The sequence below is a fragment of the Salarias fasciatus genome, chromosome 17 (assembly GCF_902148845.1).
Source record: "Salarias fasciatus chromosome 17, fSalaFa1.1, whole genome shotgun sequence".
In the NCBI taxonomy this organism is placed as follows: Eukaryota; Metazoa; Chordata; class Actinopteri; order Blenniiformes; family Blenniidae; genus Salarias; species Salarias fasciatus.
In genome coordinates, this window is record NC_043761.1 from 7,515,574 (window position 1) to 7,536,105 (window position 20,532).

The following is a 20,532-nucleotide window of genomic DNA, read 5'->3' on the forward strand; positions in this document are numbered from 1 at the left end:
AATGGCAGTAGATCACACCCTTTTCCCTTCAGATCCCCCAAGATTACCGCAAAACTGACTGCAGATCCCTTCTTTGATATCTCATTTGATGTTGATATGATATCTTAAAATTAACAACAGACATTCTTATGGATAAGTTGCTGAAGTTGGATCGCGTCTGTGAAACTACCAAGTCCCAGGAGAATATGGACTGGAGGTCATCCCACTCTGGAGTCTGCCATTAGTGTTGATCTAGAAGAATTGTGTACTCCAGCAGCGTTTCAGAATATTTCTGTTTTCCGGTGTGTACATGGGGACAGAGGCGGGGCACTTTGTGATAAAGAAACAGGACCAAAGAGACTGTTAATGAGGGTCCCGAACCTTAGATTGGCAACCTTTGCTGTATTCAAAAGGAATATATGAGGATCTTTTTTTTATTATTATTATTATTTCTTTTCCATTTCATTTTAAACGGAGACAATATGACTCAGTGATGCTGCTATTTATATCGATTGGTATTGACTGGATCACGAGCCCATTGTTTGCCCACCTGATGTATAATTTATGGCTACATGACAGTCGCAGCCACAGGGCGGTGGTATGGAGGCGTTTATCCCCACCCACCCTCCACCCTCCACCCCCGGTGTCGGCGGAGCTCCCGGCCCCTTTAAGAAAAGCAGCGCCGCACACTGACGACATTTCCCCGGCCCTGCTCTCCGCCAGTGCCCGATTCTGCGAAATCAACAAGAGGCGAAGGCACGGCGAGCCGCTCCGGTCAGAAGGCTCCATCCAGGAGGAGGAGGCGGCGGAGACGCAACTGGTATTTCCCCCCCACCCCCAAAACCAGCTCTCTCGTCTGGTTTTCCTCCATCGGCCCCGGTGCTACCAGCGGGAGACGACGCGCGTGGAGCGCGGGGAGCCAGGCGGTCGAGGCGGGGAAGGATGCGGGCGGTGAGCGGTTCGTCCCCGGGAGCCTGGCGCTGGTTTGGACGTCCTGAGCAGCAGGTGTACTGAACGGATAGACTACAGGCAAATCTCAGTGTTCATGAAACTTTGCTACGATTTACGTGCTGGGTAAGGAGAACCTTTTTTCTTTTATTTTTTTTAATGAAGAATTTGTGTCCCAAACATGACATCGTCCGTTTCTGCGTGTTATTTTATTTTTTTAATTCCCATGTGGTCTCCCGTTAGGTTGCGGGTAATTAAAAAAAGATATCGGACCGTCACGGTTTTGTAGGAATTAATAACCCGAGGCCTAACTTCTAACTGCGCCATTTAATTCAGTTTTTGTTCTTAAATAATCAAATAAAAGTCGCTTTTGTGTTGAGCAGCGTTAGTTTTGGCCTAGCCACTGGTGGTCCTCGTCAGTACAGTTTAATACTACTAAAACCACCACTGCAGCTTTTTAGAGGGACATTTCGCTCTACTCAAACTCGCACAAACGCCTTCGCCGAATAACACTTTATTGAATCTTTGCTGTTCCATTTATCTGAACGGAGCTCCTGCAGTTACATTGTATCGGATGCAGTTAGAATGTATCTGGACTGTGGTGCGTTCAAACCGGTGGGACACTTTGACACTCTGTTCCCTCTCAAATCCAACAAGTATTCATTCATAAACGAAGGGACTGAGCCGAAGTGGAACAATTTTATTAAGAAATTCCAAAGAATCCACATTCATGACAGCAAACTTCCATGCAAGATTCAATGTCAAGGCAAGAGGTGAACATTGAGATGAATAAAAAGTATTCTTCCCAGTAATGAGAACTTTGGACTTGTTCTTCCACGTGGTGTATTGTCATGATGGCCTGAAGCTTTTTCTATGAATTCATCCATCGTTCTTTTTTTTTTTCCAGTGGACAATATGTGTAAGGAAATGTATATATTTTGCAGGGATGATAAAGTTACCATCCACTATGCATTCATGCTCTGCAATTTCAAAATGACAGAACTGATCATCTTGTTAGAAAATTGTTTTCATGGATTGGCAGCTTTAATTAAGTCATACCTTTGCACAGGGCAGGAGCCAGACGCACAAAAATCAAAGAAAAACAACAAAGTCAATACACTTCTGAAACGGTGTAGCCCTGAATGTGATGTGGAAAAAAAAGAAGTGGTTCAGCTGTACTTGGTTTGAATTTGTGATGAGAGGTAAGACACATAAAAGAAGTCCAGCTTGTATAGAAAGTGTTGTGTTATAGAATTTGTTGTTCAGCATGACTCTGTTTAGGCCGACCCTAAATTGAGGTATTTTTATGGGAACAGCTTGTGAAGCTGTGTGGTTGTTTGGACATTCCCGTCGGATTCCTCTTTGATCTCTATCACTGCTGTTCTGTGTCCAGTTTTATGAGCTGGAGAGCAGACTGACCAATTGTCAAGGAAGTATTGATTGTTTATGTCTCTTCTTATATAACTGCATGATGAGATAGTAGCGGCAGGGTCGGACTGCTGCGATATGGCAAATACGTACATGAACAGGGCTGCAGGATAACAACAAGTGTGTACCTGTGGACTTCCTAATATATTTCACATTATAAGATATTGTTAACACCTGTAGAGAAAACCAGCATTGTTCTTGTAGTTTCAGGCTTTCAATTTGAAATCTGATAGGTCCTCACATGCAGACTGCAGCTGTTGTTGGAATAATAAGTGGGAACAGAAAATACAAGATATTTTTTGCTTGTCAAAAAAAGTAAATAAAAAGATGAAAAGAAATCTGCTAATGGAACAAATGATAATTTGCTTGCTAATATTTCTTCAAATAAGACATTCTATTTAAGAATCTTTTTTTTTTTCTTTTGCAATCCCTGTCATCCTCTTCATTTCAAGTGTGTTACTCATTTTGAATTCTGCTCTCCCAACACCTACTTGAAATAAGATTAGAAATTGGCATTTCTTTAAGTTCCCAGTGCTTTTTTGCCATAACAAGTAAAAATTCTCCAACCTGTCATCACGTTTTCACACAGTGCAAAAACGTGTTTGAGATTAATCCTAATATAACCTGTGAAATGTGTGTGTGCAGCTTCTTTTCCCTGAGTCAGCATAGTCAGCCTCCTGCAACCCGAAGTTCGATAAAGTGGTTAAAGAAGATGGATGGCAAACATCTGCTTTGTAACAACGCTGACAGATGGGCTGTTTCCATTTGTCAATATCAGTCATAAGATGCACATAACTCGTGTCCTAAAACCGTCCCCGCCACCAAAAAAAAACCTCTGTCTGATGTTTGCTTCAAACAAGTAAGCAATGACCGCCTTTTATTTTATGCCTGGTCATCTGCCTCCTGCCCAGAGGCTTGCATTAGTTGGTTAGATAAAAGCCAGCATGTTTTTTCCCCTTTTCTGACCTTTTTATTCTCCTGTCAGAATTTGTTGACGGGACTCCACTTCAACTGCAAACATTGCAGGATGCGTCTGTCTAATATGCCTTGTTAAAATTAATCCAATCTGCCCTCTCTTCCCTCCTTCCTGCATCGAATTATAAACGGCAAGAACACATTAACTCCTCCCACGCATTACAAGCGTGTGTTTTGTTTGAGATATGCGAGTATGTAAGTGGACTGGTTAGGGTATTTAGATATTTTTACCCTCTTTCAGTGACACCTGGCAGCTTGGTTTGTTTTCAGGTATTATCCAGCTTGACAGCAGCCCGATGCTTTCTACTCCTCTCGCCATCTGTCACCTCTCACTTCATTAGAAATGCAAGAAAGTGAACATGTTGCAGCTTTCTGGAACATTCCAGCCGCTGCCTGCTAAAGGTCACTCTAATCCCACTCTGTGTCTCAATGAGAGTCTCAGGAAACTGGCCAAAGTTGAGGATTGCTCCAGAGGTGTGTGCCTTGCTATATTTTGAGATGGATGATGATGATGATCAAGCTTCTCATCTGAAACACTCCACTGCAGCATTTTCACCTGACTGATGTTTTCTGGCCATGTTAGGCGGACTGTGGCCTACTTGCGTGAGCGCCGGAGCCTTATTGTGTTCGCGAGCGGCTCTTTGAGTGGCTCCTCTTGTGCCCGGGTGATCGACAGCAGTGATATAGGATGAATTGCTCCCTTCTCATGTCGCTATAGCATGCCAGTATCCTCTTATACACAGTCCGGGGAGATTGGGAAGGCATGCCTTATCAGAGTAAGATGAGAGCTTTGGTATACGGCAGAGAACTTGTAGGTTTATTAGCTTACCAGCGAGTGCTCCAAGTCAAGGAAATTACTCTTTATCTGAAAGTGTAGACCTACCTGAACCGAAAAGATTAAAGATGACTTGAAATGCAGTGTTTTGGATATTAGCATTACACGAACCTCAACACATCAGCAGATAATGCTTTGTGGACACACTTAAAAAAACAAAACAAAACAAAACAACAGCAGTAAAGTGCCAACCATGCTGTGACAAATATATGATGTTTGCTTTGGCTGCTTTCTCATAGCAGGAGGATTTTTCTTGCATAGTGGTGTTACCCTGCTATGTTTGCATTCCAGACAGCTTCTTTCAGCTCCTTTACAAAGGAAAGACAGTGAACAGTCAGCAGCACAGTGTAACGCTTGTGCCTTATCTCATGTGAAGACAATTAGAATTCACTCAGTGTTCAAACAAGCACAATTAAATAAATGAGATATTTTAATTGTACAAACTCAACACGTAGTGAAAATGTGGCATTTTATATCATGTTTTTCTGTTGCTAACTCAAGGACCACAACAGTTGTTGATCAGTTTTCTCCTAATTGGTTGATAAGTCCAGCTGCCGGATTTCATTGAAGCCATAGAAGAAGCCTGATTGGCTGCTGAAGTTAGTGTGGCCTGCGTGGCCAGGAGTAACCTCCCGCCACTACGGGTCATTAGCAGCTTACCGACAGACATAAGGTGAGACACACACACAAACACACACACACTCACACACAGGGTGATTAGGTTTGTTTATTGCTGGATCCATTAGTCAAGGGTGAGTCGTTTCACAAGCCCGATGTGTATCCATACACAAATCTAATATGATGTGTGTATGTGTGAGATGCCTTTTGGTTGTGTGTTGCTGCACGTGTTTCAATACTCAGGCCTCTTTTATACTGAACAACAACACTTCTGGAGAAAAACTCAATTTCAAGAACTGTTGGACGACATTTGTACATGTATTGCAAAACACTGGCAGGCGCCAGAAATTCCTGTTATCTGGGTAATATGGTGCAAATTTTGAGTGGATGTCCTGGGCCATGCGTATGTACTGCGGATGAAGCTCATGCAGCGTTCTCGGAGGTGTTTATGAGTTCGTACAGATCTAAGTGAAAGAGTGATAATGGCTGTTTGGGTTTAGATCACCACGGTAACACTCTGTGGTTTAGACCACCTCTTCCCTGTCTGCGGCTCCCATCTTTTCTTTTGTTCTCTCTCTTTAAGATGTTTTAGTTGAAACTGCCCTTGGAGCGCAGAAAGAAATCCTTAAAAAAGAAATCAAATGAAAGGGAGGTAGGTGCCCTGAAGGACGCGGTAGTGAAAGGAAGTAAATAATAGCACAGACTCGACTTGATGCAAAGTTTTGCTCTTACATCAGAGATACTTTTTAAGTGGGGAAAGAACTCTGTTTGAGGATCTCTTATTCAGGCCTCCTGAGCCGAACATCAATTTTTCTTCAAGTATTGTGGTGAAAAGACAAATTTGTAACATGTTTTTTCAACTTGTGTGTAGCAGTTTGTTTCTTTTGAATGAGTATTAAAAAAAACAAAAAAACACTCATATTTTGTCAATTGTAGTTTCTCCTAGGAGGTTTTCCAGCATTACGGTTGATAAGTTACCCCTTTTCCGTGTGTAACCACAGGCTGTTTGAGCAGCTGACCAGTGACGGACTGGGCCGCTGCTCGCATCGCGCTGTAAATGGATTCAGGTGGTTATTGTGAGAACAGATCTCATAGAGACAGGTGTCTTGACAGGCGGAGGGAAGTGTTTATTAACCTGCCACTCACCACATTTCCACTCGGGGGAGAAAATGTGAGCCAACCGGTCACATCTGTAATTTCCACTTACATGCGCTCCTGTGGGTGGAGGAAGGGGATTCATGATTCGTTGCTAAAAATATGTTTTGTGTACAAAACTCATCGCCTCAACCAGTCTCTCGTTTTTTGGTACGTATCAAATACAGTAACTGAACTCAATTTCAAGATGGTGCCTGTCTCTTTGTCCCTTGGCCAATCGTCTTGTTGTTTAACCAGTTATTTACCAATAAACAGTCTGATCAGTCAGCTTTCGACACTGGGCCAGTCACTCGAGCAGATTAATTCATCTCGCAGGATCACACATGGAGTAACTCCCCTTGATCCTTCCATCAAATGACAAATGTAAGCAATGAAAATGCAACCCAGGAGTGATCTGGCTCTGTACTCCGCTGGAGGCGAGGATGATGGATTGTTGTGACTTGCTACTACCCTACTAGTAGATCTCCTCAAATCTGTTTCATTACAGATTTGCCGGAAAGAAACAGATCTCTGCATCTTAAGTCAAACAGCCCACCGCTGATGTTTGTGTCTACATTTCTATTGTAGACACAAACATTAAACAGTTCGTCATCTGTGTCAGTCGTCGCTGCTGCCTCACCTATGGAAGATAAATCGATTGATCTGCTTCATTTCTGCCGTTTGAGTGACAGGATGTGGTTTCCCGTGCAGAGGAGAGCAAAACGCACTTGGCACGTCTACAACTTCAGCAGCATTAAAGATCAGTGGTTAGCAAATGTTAAGGTGAAGGAGAGGATTGAACTTGTAATGATGCATCTTAAACAAATACTCACCAATTCAACCATAAAGAGGATAAAATAACTTTTTTTTTCCTTTAGGTAATGTAATGAGAATGCCTTCCGATCAGACAGTTTCCATTAATGCCATGATTTGTTGTGCCGCAGGGTTGCCGTCCGCCATGTTAAGGTAAAGCCCAGGAACGCGGTGTTGACCATGCTAAAGCGCCTGGACAAGATCCGGTTCCGAGGCCCCAGGACGAGAGAAGACTTCCCGGATCTGGCCGAGTCGCCGCCTGCCTCCGACACCGAATGTAGCGACGACATGCAGCTGAAGCCCAGATCAGCCCTGCGGGACACGGAGGACGCCCTGCGAGACCCTGTGAGCGCTCACCTGGTTTCTTACCTGTTTGTGTGTTTCCGCTGGGCTTTATACTTTACAGAAATACCCTTTAATCCACATTTTTGCTCTTTTTCTTTCTATTTTTTATCTGCACCGAGTTGCTTCTGCTTGTGCAGAGTTCATCTTGACTGGAAAGGACGAACTGACACGGTGGCGCTTTTTTTTTTTTTATACATTCATAAATTATTCCTTCTGAAAAGTCTTTTGATCTCAGTGTGATCTTGCATATTTTCCTCAAAACAACAACAGATGGAAATGTACAGCATTCACAGTTTCAACTTTCTTTATCCTGGCTTAATTAATGCTGAGACTAAAAAAAAAAAACAAATAATCACTTCTCTGTGATGATTTGAAGAGGATGATCCAGGGGCTTCTTGTCACTATGAAGAAAAATGAAGGAGATGACAGAGATTCTTAGTGTGGACATGAGAGTGAGATGGCGATCAGCAGCAGACCAGAACGGAAATGGCGAAAGCGGCGGTGAGATGAGCAGATATTGGACAGCAGGAAGGGGAATGAGAAATGGAGGGAGAGAGGAGATTAAAGCGAGGAAAGTGATAAAGGAGGCTGAGGGGACAGGAATGTAGCCTCGTGAGATTGGAGTCCGAGATGTCTGTGGGGCACAGAACATCCAGGAGAAACTGGCGAAAGAGGACAACCTTGAGCCGCAGCCGCCATGACAAGTAGGTGATCCAGATTGTGTTTCCTGATCTGCTCTCCCCCCACATAGATTCTGTTCACTTCTCATGAGATCCAACCCTTTTTTTTTTTCCTCATCGCTTCTATCGACTGAAGCATTGTCGTCATCATAACGCACTGATGGAGAGATGCACTGGATTAGTCACTTGATTGTATCATTTCCTGAATGGCGGCCCAGGGGATCTCTGTCCGGCTTTCATTATTTCCTCTTCAAATGGATAATTGATACAACTGTTGCATGGGTGGGGGTCGTCTCTGTTGGTTTTTCCTACGTCACGTCCAGTAATGCTCAAGGCCGTGCGGTAAACAAGCAATTTTGAGCAAATTTGTTGTCGTGGCTAACAGTCCTCCTGGTATGCTCAACATGTGTCAGGATTTGAGCGCGGCTGTGTTTTAGTGTGAGCTCCCGCGCCTCCGCGAGCCGCTCGGCGTGTTTCTCCGTGTGCGCCGGTGTTTGCCCGCGCGACTGCCAGCCCACTGGGAAGGCCTCACCCACATCGCAGAAGAGTCTGATGAGTCACGCGCCAAAGCCCCGAAATAGACCGAGATAGCTCTTATCCCTGCTGGGACTCACATCTGTGCACATGAGACAGACACCCTCTCACACACAGAACACGCTGCACCTGAAAGGCCTCTGCTTGGTTTTTATTCTCAACCGGTCGGCGAATGAAGTCAATCTAAGCTGCGTCCAGCTCTCTGCTCTCTCCCATATCTCTTCTCCATTACCTCATAAACAGGATCATTGGTGCCCTTGGGCTTCGGAGTATATGCACTTTTGCCAAACTAACCCGTGTTGTCCATATTAAATGGGGAGACGTCACACGGCAGATGGTGTTCAGTCATTGCGCAGATGAGTGCACCTGACTTTACTAGATTCTTCGCGATATTGCTGCAGGATTAAGCAGTTTCCTCACCACATTTAATGCAGATATAGCCAGTATCTGTGGTGCGTTTAAAGCCTATCTTCATACCTCTTGCCCTCACTTCTGACATGTTGTAGGCTGTAGCAGATGTAGCAGATATTTTCACTGCCTGTAACAGTGAGATTAATTGACAGGCTTATCTACGATGAGTATTGCTACAGTGTCTTTACCTGCTTGAGCCTGTAATCAGTTTCTATTCAAAAACAAACCTTTTATCTCTCCGTTTTACAGTCAGGGCTCAACATCTCTCTGTAATCCAGAAGTGGTTCTCCACTGTAATCGGTTTGGATTACGCTCATGCATTGTAATCTTTATCCAATGAAATGTTTACAATGGAAGCATCACAAGTCGTTTTTTGTGGTTTTGATAAAGTGACCTTGCAGAATATAAAGATTCAGTGTTGGATATTGATTTAGAGGCTGACTTGACAAAATGTTGCTGTTTGCACCACTGCACATGGTGCTGCAGAGGAAGGATGTGGCTTTTTTCACCAAGCAAACTGCCATGCAAATCACGGTAGTTTCCCAGAATTGATGTTGTGTTAGCTGTTATTTATTTATTTATTTTTTTCAGGTTGATTTTTGAGTGCATGGGATGTTTATTAGTGAATAACAGCTGCAATGCCAGTACAATTTTCAAACTGTACTGCGTAGAATGCAAAGTAGAATGGACAGGGTTGGTAACCTGCAAATTCAATCTTAACCACATTATCAGTAACACAGTTGCCTTTTCTGCAAACTTTTACAGGTTTGTTGGCACTAAACCAGGAAAAGGGTTTAAGAATGACTCGGTTTTTATTTTCTGCCCGCTCGGTGCTTGTTCATGCTGTTTTCTTTCACAGCTTGCTGGAACACAGTTCTTTCATGAAAAGTATTGTATCTTAACAGGTCAAAAGTATACTTAACCTGCAGGGGGTGAGAAAATGGTTTGGAGTGACGCGGAATATGTTCACAACGTGACCTTCAAATTACACCCTCCGCCGTTTTCCCAGGGTGATGGACTTATCCAGCCTCATGAGAGTGGCGAGCTCAAATTGCACACAGCAACAGGGATGTTAAACGCATGTGAGGTCCCGAGAGCTGCTCGATTGAGCCAGCTGGGACATGTGTGTGTGTGTGTGTGTGTGTGTGTGTGTGTGTGTGTTAGTCCCGTACAAAGGTAACCATGCAATTCATGTCAACGCTTCAGAAGCAGTGAGGAGGAAAGCGGCAGAAGCCACATGACTGACACACTTCTGGGAGTTGATACGTCAACAAAAGACGCGGGGTGCAGTAAAAAGGATCTCCGATCCATTCAGAAAATCAGGCTCATGCTGGAAGTGGAGCAGGATGCGGCTGAACTGGAGAGGAGATGCAGATGAAGGTCCATACTAGTGTGGACACTCTGCTTGCAGCGGTGCCTCAAAAATCAGGACACTCGGTGGAGAGTTTAAAAAAAGAAGGATTAAATGTGACTTCGTTCATTCCTGTGCTTATCTAGTTAGACAGGGAAGCATAAATTATGGAGACACTGTAAAGCCAGAGTGTCCTGAACCTCAGCCCTGCCTCAGTGTTCATCTGAACTAGAAAATTCTTTTATGATAATCAAAGCAGCATCAAAAAAAGTTTTGGTTTTTTTTTATTTGTATTTTAAAAAGATCTATATCAATAATGGTACATCTTCGTGTGTACTGTGGTAACTATCATCACATGAATAAGAATGTGGGTTTAGGAACTTCTTTAAAAATGTATTTTAATATTTGCTGCATGTTAGAGCCCCATCTGATCACTTTTATTCTGCAAGCAGCCAGCAGAGGTGTGGAATATTGAACACGGAGGTCATGCAATAGTTAAGTTTTGTCCAGCGGGGCGCAGTGAGATTCCTGAGCTCACATGAACCACAGTCCTGAAAGAGGGAGAGAGAGGGGGGAACACAATAATTAATCGGCCCATAATCGTCCGGCGTGACGTCAGGACTCGACCTACTTTTATTAACTGGGAGGTTCAGACTGAGAGGTGACGACTGCGTAAAATGTCGCGGCGGCGCTGTGTTTCTGTTGCGCGCCGTCACTGAAGCGACACAGCGGGGGAAAATAACGCTGACCCGGTCCAAATGAAAGAATGGTGGCCGAGCAGATCGTAATGAAGCGGAACTTGTTCTGTGTCGCTGTCTGTGTCGTCTCTACCTCCCTGTCGTCCCTTTCATCCCCCCGGTCTCAATTCCGTCTTCAGTGAAAATCCCCCCCCCCCCTTTGTGACACACTTCCAGAGGAGGCGCTCATCTGTTTTCCTTTGAAGTACGACTTTATTCGGGGATGAGCCATCCGTCTCTGTGTCTCCACCATTCTGTCTTTTTTTTTGGTTCTGGCTTCCTCCCAAAGCACTTACTTTCAGGTCACTGTCGGTTTTCAGTTATTTCTCTCTCTCTCTCTCTCTCTCTCTCGCTCTCGTTCCCTCTTTTCCTTGGCAGAGAGCGCGTCAGTTCGACATTGCAGTGTGTCTCTGCAGACACACACAAACCATGCCGGTTGCTGTGGGGAGAAGCTGCTGCATCGAGTGTGTGTGTGTGTGTGTGTGTGTGTGTGTGTGTATGGGGCAGGAGTCTCTTAAAGGACCCTTGCTAAAGTCGAACGGCGATGCTCAACCTGCAGTGCTCGTCATCCGCCAGCACGGCCACCTCTCTCTCTCTCCACCCGCTCCCTTCTTTTCCTCGCCCTTCATCCAGCCTTCCCCCTGTTTTTCCTTCACATTTTCCGTCTGTTCCTCTCCTCTCAGTCTTTCAGTCTTTCCACCTTCGCTTGTTTAGCCAGCTGTGTGTCGGGGTTGAAGCCCTGAGTCAGTGCAGATTGAGTCATCCAGTATTGCTGTAGCCGGAAGACGAGGGGGATTCTCTCTCTCCCTCTTTTTTTTTTCCTCCCTCCCGCTTCATCATGATATTTCACTCCTGCTGGACTTAAACCGTGAACACATTGGCGTGAGTCATGGCACCATGCTGATCTGTGCATGACGGCTCATCTGGGATATCCCTGCTGCTTCGCTTACGTGCATGAATCCCTATTTATACCCGTGTGTGTGTGTGTGTGTGAGATGCTTATGCACGTGTGTGTTTGTGTGCACAGGCTGGTTCGGGGTCTCCAACCATGGCTGCAGCCATCCAGGAATTCCAGAGGTCGGAGTCGGACAGACTCAATGAAGTGAAAGGTCACTTGGAAATTGCCTTGTTGGAGAAGCATTTCCTACGTGAGTATAAACACACTGCTGAATACTGTTCCGAACACTTCTTGACATTAATTTTGAATGAGAATCTGGAGAGCTGGAGATCTGCATTCGACCGTAGAGACAAGATGGGAAAAACACATGCGGTGAACCTGAATGGGTGTTAGTATGTGAGGTCAACCTTCCTGAGCAATGGAGAAGAAAAAAGGAGAAGAGAGCGCGTGCAGGATGGAGTGGGTGGAGACGAGTGTCAGTTGTTGTGTGACAGTAATAATGAAAGGCCAGGAGGCTGATCCGGAGGTGGCAGGAACGATACTCCCGAGACTTTCCTCAGAAGAGGGAGCGGTTTCGAGATGAAGCTTCAGAGGCCAGGTGGAGACGGTCTGGACCTCTGCTCAGGTGAGATAAAGGGTGTTGGCAATGAGCAAAGGCTGGTGGGAAAGAGGAAGACCTGAGAGAAGACAGACAGAGAAGGATCCAGAATGCTTCTGCCCGGGAGAAGACCTGAAAGTGTGACATTAAACAGCAAAGCAAGAGTACAAGAATAGAGAAGTGTCTTGTAATGATAAGGCTAATTGTGATTTAGCGGATGTATCTTTGAAGCTACATCTTGTTTTGCATCATTTTGAACCAGCATGCCGTGATATCGTGGAGCTTTGTGGTTTTTCAGTGGTGTGGTTTTTTTGCACATTGCTGCATGCGTCTTCAGACCAGCTTCCTCATGAAGTGCTGCTTTGTTCTTTATCTCAACCTAAAATAACAAATGATACATTGCTGAGTCTGTTTGCAGTTGATTGCCACGGATACTAAAGTGACATTTTCCAAGTTCAAATGTTCTTCTGAACACCGTTGATGATAGCTGTCATTTCTAAAAGCAACTTTAGAAACTCGAGTTTACTCTGGAAGCAGCTGCTGATTTAATTATAATCAATTTGCTCTGCTACAGCAGAGCGACACACCATGAGGTGAAATTATGACGCAGTAGTGCGCCATCAACAACCCTCCCAGGCATTTTATTTTACCATTTATTTCGCCATGTATAGCTCTCCGATTTTAATGCCAGAGAACGTTGTAAGGTTGGTTGATTCCCCAACAAAATCAACAGTAAAGCAGCCTTTTTTTATCTGCAGTGAGAGTGGTAAAAAAAAAAGTTGGCGATATTATTTTTTAAAATGGTAATTTCACTGTTTACTTCTCCAGACAAAGTTTCTTCAGTTGCCTTGGAGACCAAGTGGTCTAATATGACCCCTTATTGACAACAGCAGACTTTTTCACTGAGCAGATCGACTCAAAAACATGCCAGGAAACTCCCACATCAACTGTCAGACTGGGGCAGACTGCCCAAACAGAAAAGACTATTGTCAGCATTCTGGGAGTAAACCTCTAAACACCTCTGAGTGGAACCTGGAGGCCGAACGACCAAGTGCAGGAAAGGTAAAGAGATACACAAAACTCGAGGCTAACAATCGAGTTCATTCAGCAAAAGTTTCATCCTGGAGGGCTGAAAGGTTTTCTTTCAAAGCAGCACGGATGAATTCAAACTTTTGCTTTTTCTCCTGTGGAAAAAGCAGACCTTTGTCATGTTGGAGTAAATGAGATCGCAACCAACCACCTGTCTGTTCCAACACTGTCATATCAAACCATCTCCAGTCAGCACCGTGTGACTGAAAGTGTGGACTCCAAGTAAGCATTTTTTTTTCTGCTGTTTTGAGCTTCGAGGATGACCGCTAATGTCTGTCTTTAAGTTGGAGGAAGTCATCTTCCAGTATCGTGACTCCTGACACGCTTCGTGATCTTACCGCTGAAACATGCTGACCTCGGACGTTCGGTGTCCTGTCGTCACTCGTCTGGTGATACTGGTTTGTCAGATTTTTTTTTTTTTTAGATAAATACAGAATGAAGGACTTCATTACATGTACTTTGAGTTTGTTCGGAGGCACTGAGACGTATCAGAATGTGTAATGCTTATATCCACCCCAGTTTAAAGCATGGCTAACCTGGTATCCGTTAGAGGAACTGGTTGTCCTGTGCTGCTGAAGCACGTTGTCGGTCTCGTGGTGTTTAACGGACTGTGAAGTCCTCCCCTCCCTCCTCCCTCCCTCCATGTCTATTAGAGTGAAAGTGAGAGAGTGTGTGTGAAAGAGAATACCTCGGGCGATGTCCTCTCTCATAATGCCAGTGCCTGAGCTAAAAGGGCTGGATTCATTGTCACACTGTCAGGATGCTAGCTAGAAGAGCTCCTCTTTCAGGGATCTTTTTTTTTTTTTTTTGCCTTCCTGTTTGCCCTTTTCCTCCTTCCTCATTTTTCTCTTAGAAAATAATAAAATCCCTCGGAGCTCCCTTCGACTTTTTCCTCCTCAACACTGACTTTCTTCTTTGGATTCTGCCTTCTGTTCCCCATTCTCATCCTGTCAAACTGATCGTCCTTCAGCTTGACACAGCGCTGTCCTGGAGACACAAACATGTAGATTTTCACTCACCCAGCGTCCTCTTCTGTGAACACACACCTGTGCGCCATGGCAGATAAACCAGCTGTGGCACCAGGTCAGAGAGTTGAAATGTTGCCGATGCACCCAGGATGGCAGCCGCTTGGCATTTAGCAAGGAGACACGGGCCTCTTATAGGTGACCGCATGTCGGTCGTTAAAGGGTAGTCGCACTTCAAGGATACTGCCATGTTGCATCCTTGCAGCCCGTCGTTCTCTCATTTATTTTTTCCATTACATCCTAGTTATTCATTTTCCTCATGCTCCTTAATTCTCACCTTATCTCCCCCAATTATAATTTGGCTTTAGGGAACACTTGGGCATGACAATCCATTAGCACCTAATGGAGTCTTGAGCACTCTGCCCCATGATTTAGTTGTTTATTTCATTACATCTGCTGCTTTCCTTTGCGCTCCGCTTTGCTTTCATGTGCCGTCACCATACAGTAAACAATCTGATGGCTCGCACAGTAGCGACTGTTTGTCATTTCCTCAGCTGTGAGCTAAGAGCAGATGACTGCAGTCGGTCATTAGTTGGAGCTATTGAGATTAGTGGAGTGAAACAAGAGGCTCCTTGTAGCAAGAAATTATGCGTGTATGTGTTGTGCAATGGCTTTTTAGGTAGTACATGGGAAAACAGTCTACTGTCCAATGAGAAACTTGACTATACTGAACTGTTTCCTCTCATTTTAAGTCTACTTTGTCCTAGTTTTATGAGACAATAGGTGTCCACTTTAACCATGTTGACAAGTACATTGAGTCTATGACTGCTCAGCTCGGGATGTGACCACTTGTTACGGAGCAGCAGGAGGAAATGTCCAGTTTGCATTAGCAGTAACTTAATATAACTCTGACAAGGCATTCGGAGAATGGACAGCGAGCAGCGAAGCTGATCTCTGTGAGATAAAATTGAATCTGTAATGTGGGACTTACATAAATGCTTTGTTTCATTTAACCCGTGATGTTTCCAGTGTGATGAGCGGTGGATTCTTGAAGGTGCAGTGTTTTCCATTTCATCTTCAAACATTTAAATAATTGATGTTAGAAAAAAGATTTATTTATACCATCTCAAACGCACGGGCTTTACTTGTGTCACTGCCCGTTTTTTTAATACCCTTCAGGTCCTGAATGAGCCTCAAATTTATGTTGTTACAATGTCGGTGGAGATGAAAGAATTTATTTGGCATTGAGAGAATGAGATGAAGCAAAGAAGACCAAACAAGAAAATGAAAAGGAAAACTGAGACATAAATTATAAGGTGTAGTAGTGCGCTTGTTTTGTGCATCTCTGTTCAACCCAAGAAATAATTTAGTCTTCTGGTATTTCTTTCACATTCACAGTGAAGTGAGTGTAGGCGTCTCTCTCTCTCTCTCTCTCTCTCGCTCTCGCTCTCTCTCTCGCTTTCTCTCGCTCTCTCTCGGACTTTCTCTGTGACGTCTTCCTCTCTGCTGCCTAAAATAAAGCCGGGGCCCACGCTGTATGCTAAAACAAACACACTGCCTCAGTGTATTGTCTCCTGCCTTCACAGGAGGCGCGAGTTTCTATCCCAGAAGTGTGTGTTTGTGTCTCGTGTGTGTGTGTGTGTGTGTGTGGACACATCAACTGATGCCTTTTCCCTTGGCATTTGTTGTGACTGACCCGTGCTGTTCCGCCGACACTAAACTGGTTAATTTGTAACCGTGTTTCCGGACGTGAGATCACATAGAAAAAGGCTAACATTTGCAGCGGGGGCCGTGATGGCCTTCTGCTGTGCTGCGCTTTCTTCAGCTCGCCTCCCTTCTCCTTCCTCTCTCCTCACGGACGCCTTTATTTATTCCCAGCCTCTCATCTGGTCCCTTCTTACGTTTGTGTTTATGCACACACACCCCACGACACACTAAATCAGATTACTTTAAAGGGCCAGCGTTCTCTTTCTATGTTTCCAGTATTGAATAAATGCATTAGTTGCTGCGTTAACCTCGTTTTGCCTGGACTGAGGAGGAAGGCATCGCTGTAAACTCAGCTCTCTGGGTTAGCTTCAGTTTTTTCAAGAAGCTGTTCACAAATAATGAATGGTTTTTCACTGCCCCCCTTGAGGATCTTGAATGTTTTGTCAATGAGACAAATGTCTTCATGTTGTCATAGAGGAATAACCACTACAAAATCTGCTGTAGTGTGGAATATTTTTTGTTTTCATTGTAATGCATGAAAATCCCATTGTTTTGTTTCGAAATTGATGGAAAGGATGAAATATTTCTATATTTCTAACAATTTAGGTGCATATGTCTTCTCTGGCTGGCTTCACCATCCATTCAGCGCAGCTCTGTTAGCCTGGAGATTTATAGCAGCAACCGCTGAAGGTTACAACACAATGCAAGGGAGGATTACACAACAGTTTTAGCATACAGCTGCAGCGTCTCTGCATGTCATGCCTGCAGTGCCCAAAGTGTGTGTTTCCCAGTCTGCATCTGGGCACGCTTTCTCAGCTCGAGGATTTATAGCAAGCACTCGGAGAATGCAGTTTCCTCGAGTGATAACCCCGTGATAGTCCAGTGATTACAGTATTACCTTAATGGAGGCAAGAGCAGAGTATTATATCAATTGTAATCTGTCCCGTGGGTGACGGAGCTGAGCTCAGCTGACCCTCCTGCTAGCAGTGGAAATCACCTCATGTCCTTACAAGAACAGGCTTAATTTGCAAAGCATATTCTCTTCCTCTCTTCTCCCTCCTTGGCTCTGTTTTGTTAATATCCAGTCTTTCTTTTGCACTTGTGTCTTTTTCTTTTTTTTTTCTTTAGCTTTTCTCTCCCATTGCTCTTCATTCTTGGCATGCTCACATTTCTACTTATTTCTCAATTTGTACTTGGATCCTATAAAGACAGCACAAACACATGTTGCCAGTATGTAGGCAAGCTGGCTGGTTAGTCACGCTGACGCTCTGAATATTTCTTCTGTTGACATCCTCCCTTGCTCTGGCAGACTAATGCGTGCACATGTCAGTGCCTCCATATTCTCACATTGCACGCCGTAATAGAAAAGCCCTCCATTAATTGGCGTTTATTGGTTTCAGATCTACTTGTTCCATAACGTTGGAGAGTTGTTTGTGAGTGTGTGTGTGTGTGTGTGTGTCCTGCATGAGGTCTTGTATTGAAGGTCACTGCAGGGGAACAGGCCATGCTTTGAGCTTTATAGTGACCGGCGGATCGATACGGTGTCCTAGCTGCTGCCCTACATCACATCAGGGTACAGAAACGAACGCACACGATCTCGGCTCAATGCAACAGCGGCACATGTCAACGCAAACACAATCAGAGATGAAGCGCTTTCTTAATGCGGTGCTTTCTCCGCAATACTGTCAAGCGCATGATTGAATTCGGTGTTCGCAGGAGCCCACCTGGAATAACAAGTGCATCCCAGCTGTGATCGTTCTCCTAGAATACACATATGGAGGACTCTTATCCACCTCCGATATGTTCTTAGCTTTGTGTTTTGTTTACTGTATGTCTCATTATACTGCAGCACTGAGACATCAGTGATTTTTAGGATTGCCAAAATGCCACAGAAACTAACCAGGAATTTCAGTGTCTACTTTCATCGGTGACCTTTAAATCTGAAGCTTTGAATTTCTGCAATTTTCGTTTTAAGCATTTTCCACTGAATAGTTATTAAGGTGCACAAAGTCCGACAGCTGATATGAGGAATAGTTCAACACGAATATACCAAGGTTTTTTGGTTAGAAAAAAAAAAAAAAGACAGTAGTATTGTGCCATGTACTCATAAAGACTGAAACTGTTGAAAGATTTTTTTCCTGCTATCGACTGGATTGTATCGGCCTTGAAATGTTCAATGTGGAATATCTTGCAGTTTATTCCCCACCTGCTCTCAACAAAACACACAAAAACAGCAGGCAAATACTAATTGCATTGAATTTGCCAGACAAAAAAAAAATAAATAAACAAAACAACAAACTTGGTTTCAGGCGAAAAGGACGTTAAAAGGGAAATACAAAAGGAAATAGGATTTCAGTAATTAATAAGCATCTTGCCACCGTGTAGCTGAGGCATGCAGACAAAAAAGTAATTGAAATGTCTTCGTTTAGTATTGTTTGAGATAATTATACCAGTGATTGAGTATTCTGCTGCTCCCCGTCTCATTGCTCAGAGATGATGATCTTTGTGGCTCTAAAGAGGCGGCTCCAGTACAGGCTGTGTGATAATGACGTTTTCCATCAGGTTTGTTCAGGAGATAACCTTCTGTCATTGGTGAGCCATTGATGCTGAACGGCCTTGACAACTGCAGAAGCTGAGGTTTCTCTGACAGCGATTAAAAGCGTCTTGTTTTATTGACCTGTAAGAGAGGTAACCTAATTTCATGTATCCCCTCCTCATTCAGTCATCATTCTATAGAAAGATCCAACAGGTGTCAACATGAACTGAAATGTTAAACAACACGGTTCTTCTAATTGAAGTTGTCCGTTTTATATGGTGTAAAGCAGCGGCTGAGTTACTGTAGCAACTCTAAATCCCTCCCAAGGTCGCACTGAGGTGTAATGGTTGGCACTCTTGTCTCACAGCAAGAAGCTCGCCGTTTCGATCCAGGGCTGGACTATAAATTGCCCATCGGTGTTGGTGTGAATGTTTGTCTCTCTGTTTGTCCCGGTGACCCGTTCAGACTGGAGCCTGCCTTCACCTTAATTAGATCCGGCCTCATAAAAAGGCGGGTCGATGGAAGTTTGTCCTCTCGTCCTATTGCATACCCATGCATTCCTCGTCTACACTGCTTCATCCCACGGAGGATGTCTGACGGGTGTCTGGAGCAGATTCCGACTCATCATAGAGGAAACAGGACAAACGGAGAGAGTGACAGACAGACGGTCATCATCATTTACAAACAATAACAATTTCAGTTATTATTTGACCTCAGTCACATCGCTTTTTGACAATGGAAAACAAAGTACTTGGAAAAACCTTTGTGCTCACAGATCAAATTTGTGCAGAGTTTTCCAGTTCTGAGTCTTTTTTCTTTTCACTGTGAAGTGGCAACGTGCGTGTCATCTCTCAGAAACCACTAATGTGTCCTCAGAAGTCTTAATGAATCAGAATTAGTCATGACCAGATATCTGTTGTAATGAAATCTGTGATTCGATTACTGCTCTGCAAACAAGCAGATGGCCTCCCCTCTGCTGACAGATCGATATTAGATTATAGATCATTGTTTATCTGAATTATTTATGGAATGCTACCAATTTTCACCATGCAAACCTTTGAGCTTTCGCAGAAACATTGGCTGGTATATGCATCCTCGTACAGGGAAGTCTCCCAACTCCCCCACCGCCTGTCAGGGAGCCTCGGCTCCGAGTAAACAACATGTCAGTAAAGACGGCGTGAGGCAAGAAAGAAAGTGGTGCTGAGATAAAATCATGAAATCAAACTAATGTCTTACAGAGGGGGAAGAAAAAAAAAAAACAAAGTGAGTGAGATCTAGGCCATCCAGAGTGGAAGGAGGCCACTGAGAGGAAAAAAAGGTTTTCAGACAGACTGAGCACAAAACAAACGCTTTCAAGTACAACTTTATGAAAACTGCTGTAAAACAGAAGAAAAGCAGTGACTCATTCACGTGTGGCCATCTGTAATTTGAAGCTGCATCGTCTCTTCTCTGCTGAAAGCACAGCACTGATATTTTGTAATTTGACACCGGCCTCTTCTCTGTTTCTGCTGTGGGCCTGAAGCAGAGGACAGTACAGTAAGATCTGTGACCTCTCCTCAGATAAACCTGATCCAGGTGATTTAGCCTCATTTTTGACCCTTTGATTTGAACATTCAGCCTAAGTATTGAGTTGAGTATTCAGCCATTCTGATTTGGAGTTGTTGAGGTGAGACATGGGTGGTTAAAATTCCAATTTAGTGCTGAAACCCTCCAGCTGCCGGTGCCAGGCTCGTGTTGTTATCTCCCCACTGTCTTTCCGTTCCCTCTCTCCTCGCCCGGCGCTAACAGCTGCAGACGGGCCGAGAGCCACAAAACTCGGCTTTCCTTTCCGTTCGACTCCACCGGTGTTGTGGCAAACACAGGGCTGAATGGTAACAATGAGAGACCGATGCGAAGCAGCTGATTTTCTCTCTCTCCCTCCCTCTCTGTCTCGTTCTTTTTTTTTTTTTTT

At 44.2% G+C, this 20,532-nt stretch overlaps 1 protein-coding gene across 1 annotated transcript in view; it reads left to right on the top strand.

Annotated features, from left to right (window-relative positions):
* The first annotated feature begins 694 nt into the window (after positions 1–694).
* The window catches only part of gramd4a (GRAM domain containing 4a), a 36,877-nt gene continuing 17,039 nt past the window's right edge, over positions 695–20,532 (top strand). The window contains exons 1-3 of the mRNA XM_030113560.1: positions 695–1,053; positions 6,862–7,075; positions 11,816–11,936. Of these exons, the coding sequence (XP_029969420.1) occupies positions 1,025–1,053; positions 6,862–7,075; positions 11,816–11,936 (364 nt within the window). The 5' untranslated portion in view covers positions 695–1,024. The remainder of the gene's footprint in view (positions 1,054–6,861; positions 7,076–11,815; positions 11,937–20,532) is intronic.